Source organism: Pinus tabuliformis, chromosome Q (genome assembly GCF_031772625.1).
Source record: "Pinus tabuliformis cultivar Carrire ecotype Pingquan chromosome Q, CPIR1, whole genome shotgun sequence".
Lineage (NCBI taxonomy): Eukaryota > Viridiplantae > Streptophyta > Pinopsida > Pinales > Pinaceae > Pinus > Pinus tabuliformis.
In genome coordinates, this window is record NC_142296.1 from 52,288,259 (window position 1) to 52,300,560 (window position 12,302).

General features: G+C 34.8%; 1 protein-coding gene across 1 annotated transcript in view; it reads left to right on the forward strand.

The window, feature by feature from the left end:
- Positions 1–12,302, forward strand: part of LOC149218262 (uncharacterized) — a 595,146-nt gene that overhangs the window by 35,653 nt on the left and 547,191 nt on the right. The window contains exon 2 of the mRNA XM_089386517.1: positions 7,059–7,238. Within this exon, the coding sequence (XP_089242643.1) occupies positions 7,059–7,238 (180 nt within the window). The remainder of the gene's footprint in view (positions 1–7,058; positions 7,239–12,302) is intronic.

The following is a 12,302-nucleotide window of genomic DNA, read 5'->3' on the forward strand; positions in this document are numbered from 1 at the left end:
AAGTTTAATCATAAGGTTTATGGGTTTAGTTTTATTAGTATACATTTTGGGTTATATGTAAATATATGAATAAACTCAACTATATTTCTTACTGAGTGTATATTTCTTCTATTTACGAGAATTAGGTATTTAATTAATACCTTTGATAATTAATTCATTTATCTTATATTTAGACATTCTCCATGAATAGTCGATATAGGTCGATATATATATATATATATATATACTAGTGCAATGTATATGATGTATTCATATGTAGCTATCATATGCATGCCTCACATGCATGCTAATATTGTTATGTTGTTCGTGATTTGAGATGGGTTGTTACATATAGTGTCTTGATTGTTGCAACTTAGTTTGGGAGTGTAGATATTGAAGTGGTTGATGATCAGTATGTATTACTGTTTCTTTGCCCATTAAGTAATATTTCCACTTTTTCACACTCTGTACTAATGCATACAATTCTTTATCATATGTAGGATAGTTAACTACTGCAGAATTAAATGTCTCAGAATGATAACATATGGGTTTACCATGTTGTATCAACACTGCTCCCATGGCATAGTCACTGGCATCCGTTTGATCTCAAAGGGTCTTTGAAGATCTGGCAGTGCTAGTACTGGTGTTGTACTAATATTTTCTTTCAAGGTGTCGAAGGCTTTCTGCTGTTTGCCTCCCCACTGAAACACCTTGTTCAATCATGTTAAAGCATGTAAGGGAGCTGCAATAAAAGAAAAATTAGAAATGAACTTTCTCCAATATTGTGCTGCTTCTAAGAAGCCCCTAATTTCTGTAGCAGATTTGGGTTTATGCTAGTTTACAATGACTGCCACCTTAGAGGGATCTATCTTCAATTCACCACCCCCTACTATATGTCCCAAATAATTCAAATATGTTTTGCCAAATTCACATTTTGAGATTTTAACATAAAGTTTTTCTCTTTTCAAAACATCTAGTGTCTGCTTAACATGCTTTAAATGTTCTTTCCATGTTTTGCTAAATATCAAAATGTCATCCAGAGATACAATAATAAAATCATCAAGAAAAGGTCTGAGTACATCATTCATTATTCTCATGAAAGTAGTAGGAGCATTAGTTAAGCCAAAAGGCATAACTAGCCACACATTACAATCCCTGCTTTGTTTTGAAAGCAGTTTTCCGTGCATCTTGTTTTGCAACTCTGACCTAATGATATCCACTATGCAAGTCTAACTTGGAAAAATAAACAGCTCCTTTCAATTGATCTAATAGATCATCTATGCGAGGAAGGGGATAACGATTTTTGATTGTTATCTTATTCAGTGCTCGGTAATCAATGCACATTCTCCACGAGTCATATTTCTTTCTCACCAAAACAATTGGAGATCCACAATGTGACGTGCTAGGTATGATGAACCCTTTCTCGAGCAACACCTGCACTTGCTTCTTGATTTCTGCATTCTCTAAAGCGGACAACCTATACATTCCAATGTTAAGCAATGGAGCATCTTGCTGCAAATTAATTTCATGCACTATTTCCTTTTTGGGTGGCAGACCTTTAAGTTCTTGAAACAAGATATCATACTCTGAAACAACTTTTTCTAAATCAGCTTGCTGTTTAGCATCACAGCCCTCAAATACATTGGTTTTATCAGGTTTCTTTTCCTTTACAACCATCAGTAAAAATTGTTTGCATGAATTTATCATTCGTTTCATCTGCCTTGAGTTTATGAGAGTGTAATTATTCTTGAGCTTATGAGCTCTTATAAAGTATTCGATTCCATCTTTAACGAGTAGATACTTGTTCTCAGCGCTATAGAAAATAGCTTTTCTGTCATACAAGTAAGGACTTCCTAAAACAATTCCACATATATCCAAAGGAATTATGTCTAACTCAACCTCATCTACAAATGTTGACCCAAAACAAAACTTGAGTTTGCATTGTCCAGTCACTTGTAGTTTTGATTTATCATTTAACCATCCTAATGCGTATGGTTTCTTGTGAGGTGTAGTTAGTAATCTCAACTTCTTTACAATTGCTTCAGAAATTAAATTTACTTGTGAGCCACTATCAAACAAAGTATCAATCTTTTGATGTTTGGAAATAACTCGAATATGGAAAAGCTCATGTATTTTTCTTTCATTTTCTTCATCAATAGTAGATTGTGCAGAATTACTAGTAGATGCTTCAGAATTCTTACCTTTTATACCTGTGGCTGCAATGGTTGTTTCATCTCCTGAGTCCGACCCCAAATCTTTCTGAATAGCTGTAGCAGTGTTCTTCTTCTTGCCCTCGAACTTCTTAGGTATCAGCTCCGAATGCAGAATCCAACAGTGCTCATCATCATGCCCATTCTTCTTACAATGAGTGCATGAAGACTTGATTTTCTGTGCAGTATTGGCCTTTCTTGCTCTCCATTTCTGTTTTCTTTTCTCCTTATTCTTGCTTGCAGTGGGTTGGGATGATCCCCCAACTTCTGGGTTTCCATTCTTTCCTCTAGCTTCTAGATGCATAGCTTGAACAGATACCTCATCTATACTAGTGGGATTAAACATGAGGATAGTGTGCCTCATGTAGCTGTGTAGACCACCGATGTACTTCAACAGAGTCTCAGGTGAGTCTAATGAGATTCCTAGAATCAAAGCTCTCTTCCTAAATTCTTGGGTGTAACCTTGTACACTTTTCCCTTTCAACTGACGAAGAGTTTGCCAGCTCATCATGGCTTGTTGCATGTAGGCCAGTGGATAGAACTACTTTTTGATTGTAGAAACAAATTCACTCCAGACAGAAAGAGTCTTACCATGTCTCTTCATGTCAGCTTGGGTCCTGCCTTCCCACCAAACCAAGGCAGTGCCTCCAAGGCATAGGCTGGCCAGCTGAATCTTGCTCTTATCTGAATCGATACTCTGCACTCTGCAATAAACATCAATTTGTCTGATCCAATTGTCCAACTTTTCTGCATTCAACTCTCCATCATATATTGGTAAATCAAATTTAACATCTAGTTTAATCAAAGATGTCTTCTTTTTATGTTCAAGGCTATTAGGAGGTGTGAGAAAGCTTTCTTCTTTCCCCTTGCCTTTTGAGTGGTCATGGAGGAGAGACTCTTCTTCTCCTTTATCTTGTTTGGAGCTTGATGAATCTTCATCTTTATGTTTTCTAAAGTCCTTATACATTTCCTCTACCATGGACCTTATGGCCAGGAAATTATCTATAAATTGAGGGTCTGGCCCCACAGAACCTTCCTCTGACATTGTCTTCTGAGGATAGACTCTTCCAATCTCAGGATTAGTTTCGACCAACTCTCCTTCTCCTAATTTGAGCTTTGATCTAGTTAGCATTCAACAGCTAAATCCAGCACAAGCTTGTCTAACCTTAACAACCTATAGCTCTGATACCACTTGATCTGAAAATCACTTATGTATGATCTCAGTTAATTAATGTAGGTATTACAGACTCATGTGCTGGTGTGCCTATGTTATTTTAAGCAACAGATCGATAAGATTGCGAAATACACAGGCATTGGAAAACAATAAGAGAAACACAACAAGCAAATGCAAAAACACAACAAATTAATAAGGAGTTCACCCAATCCTCCTAGGCTACGTCTCCTGGTCCAGCTTTCAGTGGTGGCCTTTTTTTATTGTGTCTTTAAGCAGAGTTTTTACAATGAGGAGCTCAATTTGAGTCTCCTGTAACAGATGATGCTTAGTAGGGTGGTACTTGGATTCCCCAAGCCACTAGAGTACACAGACTCCCCCTTACCAAGTCTCGACCTCAACTGGTCTTAATGGGATGAGTCCAATTTGGTACTCAGTTCCCGACAGATATCCTCACAGGGATTGCTTGAACCTCTCAAGCCTTCTTGATTCTGTCTGCTCGATGCTGCCTTAGCTCTGCAGGTCAGCTCGACTTCTCTGTTCTCTGCTTCTTGCTTCACTCTCTATTCTGTCTCTTCTGTCTCCTCTCTGTTCTCTGTCTGTTCGTGGCTTAAAGCCAATCCATCCCTTGACTGTTCGCTTCCTCTTCTGGCTCTTCGGATCGCCTGCCTCTGTCCGCTGGAATTCCCTGCTTCTATGTCATCGCCACTATGTAACGTTTCACAGAGAGGTGGCCACTTGTCTCCTTACGAACTGGGCGCCAACTTTTCCTCGAACGGTCGTTATTTCAGTTATTCCGCGAAATGATTCATCTGCCAGCTCATTGGTCACGTCGGACCCCAAATTTCATATGCCTCAGCCTATTCTTCCGTCAAATCCGGTCCTCCATCGGGTGCAACCTCCGCCGTTGATCTGGGGCCTCCAGATCCTACGGTCATCGCTTTTATCGCACGGGTGAGTTGCTCGACCATTACCCTGCGATGAGAGCGGTTTTCTCTCTCATCCACCGGACATGCGTCATTCAATGTATGGCATCGCTCGGTCCTCTGCCAAACCTGCTTACCGCCTGAAATGCCTCCGATATTCTGCCGGTTTTGGAGCACAAGACCCGCCTGTCGGTTTTAGCACTTTTCCCACAGTTTTCCCTGTTTTTCACATGACCAGGTGCCGAGGCTTTTCCTTCTCTGAGGTTTTTATCCTAATCGCGCATCAGAAACGGCCTCTGTTTTCTGATCTGGACTCCCTATTTGCTAGTTTGCGCCACTACGTGGTCTCCATGGGCCAACGGTCAGCGCGCTTTGACCGAGGGTCCTCGTTGTTCTGTGCTGGCTACAACTGCCACTGTCTAGAGGTCCTTTCTGATAGCTTGTTAGTCACAAGATTTTAGAGTTTGACATAGTTTGAAACAATCATAGAAACTCTGATAATTTTCAAGGATTCAATTCGGATGACATGGTGATCTGAAAAGTCATTCTTTCTTCTTGATAATCTAAAAAACATTCTCGAATTCCTGTCATATGCCAAGAAACTCCACTGTCTATATACCAAACCTCAGGGGAGGTAGAGCTTGCTAGGCAAGCGACTTCTTCTTCCAATCTGGAAGCTAACATAGAATAATCGTGATCCACGTCCCTTGTGCATTCTTCTGGAAATCTGCGTGAGTCCCTTTGAGTTGATGCCTTTGCATCATGCTCTTGATCCATAGTCGATTCTTCTCTCCTGTTGCAGATCTTTGCTCTGATACCATGTGAAAATTTCTAAACTGAAATTCTACTACAACAACTGATTTATTTCACCTACATATTCTTCATAATAAGTTATTTACGAAATCCCTTCAGTGAATATTAAAATGAATTCTACTGCAGTTATCACAATAATTATATAGAAAAAAATACATGCACAAGAACCAATCACATAAACACAATGGTTTTTGGACCACTGTCCCTAGAAAAACCCAATGCAAGAAAACCTGTGCAGCAGATAAGGGTTTTATTAATCTTCAGCAACAATCGCTTTTACAAGGAATGATTTTACAGAGAAACTGAAGGAAAACACCTGAGACTTTCCCTGTGAAACTATCTGACACTTTGGAGACCCTTCTCCCACTCCTACGTCACCTCTCCGTCACTTTGCATGGCTCTGAGTGGCTCTGCGTCCCTCTGTGTCATCCTGCGTGGGGGCTACGTCTCCCTCTGGACTGCGTCACTCTCTGTGCTGTCTCTCACTGTCCCTGCGTCACCTCCTCCTCAGTCATTGACTGCTGTTGATGCTTTCCTTTTCTTCCATCCTGCAACTCTCCCTTTGAAATCTATCTCTTCCTCTTGAGAATCGATTTTCCTTGAGATACTGAGTATCTGTCGGTGTGTCTCCAAATGATCCTCAAGTCTTCTCTTATACTTTTCCTGATGATGAATCAACGACCGAGATTAAGTTTCTAATCAACGGCTAAGATTAATACAGACTTGATCCTCGTCTCTTAGAAGCTTCTCACCCTTATCTTTATTAATACCCATTAATATTTTTATTTTCCTAAGTTTAGATTTAGAAACCCATTAAAAATATTAATTATTTTAATAATTCTTCATCTGGGTGGAATTTCTCAAAACGATTTATGGGTCTTGGAGATCTCATGTGCCTTGGCCTCTCTTCCAAATTTCAAGGGTAGAGCACATCCGATGCTACCAAAAATCAACATGTGCTGGGCAGTATCAAAATAGTCACTCTCAAATTTTGGAACGTTTTTCCATGCCAGAGGGATTTCATTCGAATTTCATTCAACCCATCATGAATCTGAAAGCACCCATTTGACTGTCCTCCAGCCACATTCATGCTCCTCAGTCTGCACGCTGAATTTCAAAGGAAGAACTGCTAAAACTAGAACATTGGAAGCTTGAACTGAAAAATTTACTAATAATAGCACAGGGTGTGTGAGCTCACTGAAATACTGATCTTAAGGCTCCTAAAGAAACTCAGACAATACAACTCTGGAATAAGATAAGGCTGGAACAAATCTTTGAAACAATGTATCCATATAAATAAGGTACTCATGAACAGTTAATGCAGAATTGTGAACTCTGAAACATTAAGCTCACCTCAGATGATGTCCCCAAACAGGTTTGAAACTAACACTTATTTACGAAGGCAAATCTGGTGTCAACAGTACCCTTGACCTACTCCCTTGATGAGACAATCATATTTTTAGCTTTTCCCTCTTGTACCTTATTACATTTTATCCTTTTGTCATTTTATCACTTGTGTAACTTCTACTTTATATTTGTACCTTCGGAAACGTAGTCAAATATGATTTCTCTTCTCCAATTTTGTAGTCTTATATAATCTAACAAAATATGGTGTATAAGATATGTATGGTTAGACAATCCCCTTCTATGCTTGTACACTTTCTCTTTAATTTCCTTTCTTTTATGCAAGTATTCCAGTTCCTACTGTATTCCTATCATTCCTGTTATAAAAATTTAACTTCTCATTCATGTGGAACTTTTGAACTAACCAATGACCTTTACTAGGCCATTGTTGACTTTTACTGGGCCATTGTTGTATTGGACAAAAGCATCATACCACATTTTCAAGAAATCTAGTTAATCTTGAATCGAGTTCTCAAGATTGATTTACTACTGAAATTTAGTTCGCCATAGCTTTACTTTCATATTAGGCCATAAAAATTAGTTTATTGTGTGTAGAGTTAATTCGGAAACTCGATTCCAGCGGAACTTCATGCAGCTTTTACGAAATGCTGAATTTCAAGAACTATCAACCCAAGATTTACAATTGAGCTCTGCTTTGAACACTGACTACTTGCTAACTTTGCCAATTGATGTTGACTGGAAGCGCGCATCTTCGTCAAATGCAATAGTCTTCAAGTAAGCTTTGCAAAATATGGTTTGATTCATTATTATTTCTATCAAAACGTTTATGTTAATTTTATTTTACTTTATTTCAAAAGAAAGACATGCGACGATTTCGCATTTTTTTCAATGTCATATATGAGAGAGTTATATTTAATTTAAATGATGGATATGAGTGCAAGTTAAGCTCTCAAGAATGCAAGCACTTGAAGTTTGAATGTTGAATGTGTGCTGGTTGTTTCTTCTTATTTTTTATTGCAAGGATTTATAAACATTTACGTGTGGATTTAATTAAATTAAATTGTAAAGAAATTAAAAGTATTAAAAATAATAAAATTTAATTTGTTATATTATAATTTTGTTTTTATTAATCAAATTATGAATTATTTTTTAGATAAAAAACCTAATATACATATCATATTAAAATATATAAACAATAGCTATAAGTGAATATCCATTTTACCTTATAAATTAAAGTAATAATATTGTAATCATATATTCAATTTAATTAATAAGCACATAAAATTTTTAATACTTGTAACCTTACAATATAACAATATTTTTAACCACAGATATTCGTTCTCATTTTACTATAAATATTATTAACTTATAAATAGGCTTTGTTACAATATCATGGCTCATCAATACCACATGCTCAAAAACCCTCTCTTATTTCACAAGCAAAATATTCTCTTTGAATTTAATTTTATAACATTTTTTAATTAAATCTAAAAGCAAAAAGATTATAATTAGTTTTGAGATATATCTAAACCTTTTATCATATTAAAATATATAAGATATAAATAGTAGTTATAAATTAAGATCCATTTTACCATATAAATTAAAATAATAATTTTATAACCAGATTTAAATTTCATTAATAAGCACATAAAAACTTAATACTTGCAATATAACAAGATTTTTAACCATGGATATTCACCCCCACTTTACCATGGATATTATTAACTTGTAAATAGGCTTTGTTACAGGACCATAGGCCAATACCATGGCCCATGGCCCATCAATATGACATGCCAAAAAACCATCTCTCATTTCACAATCAAAATATTTAATAAACATATATTTCTTTAAATTTATTTTTATTTTAATTTTTGCACAGAGAGACACTCTCCAGCCTAGTATAGAAAAGATGTTGTAATGTGCTGTTATGTTATGTTATCTAAACATTTTGACTTAGTCAAATTACATTAAAATATATATATATTTTGACCCTGTGAAATTACATAAAAGTAAAAATAAAATAAAATAAAAAAATAAAAAAAAACAAAATTATTAATTATAATTATTAGTTATTAATAATTAAACCAACTTAGATCCATCTTAACTCTAGATCTACGAAACTAAGAGGTATCAAATCTCTTGAGGTGTAAACTTTTCTTCAAGTTTTGCACTCAAAAAAGATGTTTGCATCTCAAGATAGTTGATCTCTCTCGGTATTTGATAGATCCGAAGTTAAGATAGATCTAGGCTGCTTAGTTTCTCAATCACATTAATTGTTGATTGCGAAATTGGTGATTATGCCATCGACATCTAGGTGCCCTTTGAAGCTAAGTTGAGAGAAAGGTAGGAAGATAACCTGTTTATTTATAGCCCTTAAAGTTCCTCTTTGTTCCATTTGCTTTTCTTGTGCAAAGTACAACATGAGATTAGAGTAAGAAGGTTTGTTCTAAATAGTTTGTTAAGCTTAGTTTGTTTTGGAATTATGTTGTTACAGGCTTTTTATATGTTTTTCTTATTTTAAACTATACATTGAAAGGAAAACAAAGTGCAAAATTAAAGTACAATAAACTAAATATTAAAACCATGTAAACCATTTGAGTTATATGTCACTTTTTTACATGTATTTCTTATTATTCCCTGCAGCAGCAATAACGTATTAAAAAAAATTGATGTTGACATTAAATCTAAATTGTTTAAAAATTTATGAAACTTTGCCAAAATTTAACATTATAAATTAAAATTTATTATTTTTAAACCATATTTAAACTCATTTTTTTAAAATACTATTAATTCAATTTTTTCACCTCTTATTATGTAATGGTCTGGGGATGGATTTTAACATCCCTCAATCTATCATTATGGCTCTACATAGATCTGGGATCTTTTTTTGGAATCAACTAATTGAAGAATGGCAGGGAGGCATTCCAATATGGAAGAATTTTCATTCTTTGGGCCTTAGTCAAGCTTATGCACAACAGTGGGCCAGTATTATGATAACAATAAGGGGCTCTGGAATATGCAATTCAGATGGAAAGGATCATCTTACATGGAGAGGTGTTAAGAGTTGGGATGAATTAAGGGTCAAAGATATCTATCTAGTTCTGGCAAGGTCGATTCCGCTTCCATTTCAATTCATCTTTCCCTCATCATTGTGGAAAACTGGGGTGCCTAACAAAATAATCCATTTTTCCTGGCTTGTATTTCATAACAAAATTCTAACCTGGGAAAATCTCCAAAAAATGAATTGGTCTAGTCCTAGTATATGCCTTCTTTGTAAAAATGGGGAAGATAGCAACAATCATATTTTTCTCACTTGCAGATATACTTATCAGTTGTGGAAGGATCTTGCAGTTTTCTTTGGTTTTCATCTAGTAGAACACACAGATGTCAAAGGGGCTATAAGCTGGTGGAGCTCGCAGAAAGTCTCTCATAGATCAATTCCTCTATTGCTATTCTGGACAGTTTGGAAGAAAAGGAACAATGCCATTTTCCGTGAGGGGAAAGATACAAATTTGCCTCTGTTAGAACAGATCACTTCGATGTATTTTTCTATTCCAAAAAAATGGTCTTCAAGCAAATCCAACAATTCAGGCATCCATACTATGCGGTCGATGGGTTATCCAAGGGCATTTTTTGATGGAGCTGCACAAAGAGGCATGTGTGCATGTGGTGTTTTTATATCGATGTCCGAAGATCTTCATTACTCTATATATTGGCATGGTGGTTGTGGGACAAATAATAAGGCCAAGGCAATGGCTTTAGTGGGTCTTTTACAGTTTTCCTCCTTCCTGAATATCCAATTGCTGCAGATATATGGGGATTCTAAAAATACAATAGGTCTGGCTACAGGGAAGTTAATTAACAAGAACCCCATACTTTCAGGATGGATTAATAGGATAAAAATGTTATGGAACAGTTTTCCGTCTTTTACTATCAGCCATGTGGACAGGTCTCTGAATTTTGTGGCAGACAACTTATCAAAGAAGGGCCTTACAATAGATCCTGGTATATGGAAAATGGAGGTACAATTTCAAGACTCTATATATCTGATAGAAGATTTCTCCATTCCAGGTACCTAGCTCTCTACTGGTTCCTGCTTTCCTTAATATTCTATCGCCTTTTGCTCTCTCATAGAGGTATGTTGTCTATCCCCTGTCTCTTATGGGTGATGGATCTAGTACATTTTTGTGTTTTTTTGTTCCTCACTATCTGTCTATCTTTTTGATCCGAATCATGATCCAAAGAATTGAGTTTTCTATGTTTTTACGATGACCCTGATGACCTTGATCAGCTTCTTATCTTATAGCAATCTCTCCAACTACAAAACATGATATTGCTCTTTATAATAACACTATTTATAAATATCACTTATTAAGGAATTTAGACTTCTATGATCCATAACATTGTTAAGATAGTCTTCGGCAAAATCACATAATCAATCTTTTGTCGACGCGTTTCGAACCAACCAGTGTGGTTCATTGTCAGGACCTAGAACGATGAACCACACTGGTTGGTTCGAAACGCGTCGACAAAAGATTGATTATGTGATTTTGCCGAAGACTATCTTAACAATATCACTTATATTAATATAAATTATGCTTTTTTATACTTAAAAAAATAAAATAAATGATAACAAATATATTTTACTATTAATTAATATTGTAAAATTTCCCATAATATACTTAACTATTTATATTGTACCACATAGTCAGAATGACTAAATTTCTTGGAACAGAGAACTAAGCGTTGATCCCCACCATTCGTCATTATCTCGCAAATTATCGCTGACGTGCCTCACACACTTTGTATAATTTAAATGATAATAAATAAACCAAAAAAGGTAATCGCTAAAAAAATTGTGGAATTGTAGTCTCTCCGAAGAAATCATTCATCGAGAGAAGACGTACTTCACGAAAAATGCACATGAAAACCATGGGGGAGAAACACACATGAGGGATTGATAATTTTTTTATTTTATTTTATAAATTAATAAAGTGACATGTGTCATTTAATTTTATTAGAACTTCTAAGGTTTATTAAAGTTCTAAAAACTTAAAATAAATCTATGGGTTTTTATAATATTTATTTATTTTTAATTTATAGATAAAATATTAAATAATTTTGATAAAAATTAATTTTACAGAAAATTAAAATAATAATAAAAAATAAATTCGTTGTTATTTTTAAATTTAAAAGAAAAAAAATTAAGACACTTTGAGGAAGTAATTAATTATTATTATTACTATTATGATTATTATTATTTTTTTCCCTGAAAAGTATGTTCCAATTTTCAAAATATCTATCATATTATTAATTTTTAACCAACAAAACAATGGTGATTTGGGAAGGTTTCTGTTTTTTCTCATAGAAAATAAAAATAATATATTATGATTTATTTTTCTATTTCTTAAGGCCGGTGGACCATATTGATCTTAGTGTAGATGAATCATTGTGATCATGAACATAATATGGTTTGAGATATTTTTAAATAACACATTTAGAAAATAAAATAAAATAGAACAATATGTTGAGATTCAAATTCGTTATAAACTTTATGCAATGACTCAGTTTATGTTGACTTGGTAGCTCTTGGATAATCTTCGCACAAATTACTTGATCTATTTGAAAATGCTTTCACACCAATCTTTTAAAGAAAACAAACAGTTTATACTTTTAATAGCACAACATATAGCCCATTAATTAGTAGTAGGCAATGATTCTGCATTAAAGTCGATTTGAAGGTTTTTTGATAAAAGTTATCTATATCAGATTTTGTTTTTAAATGGTAATATGCCATGATATTTGAAGGCAAAGGAATTTTATTGATGGAAGGCAATT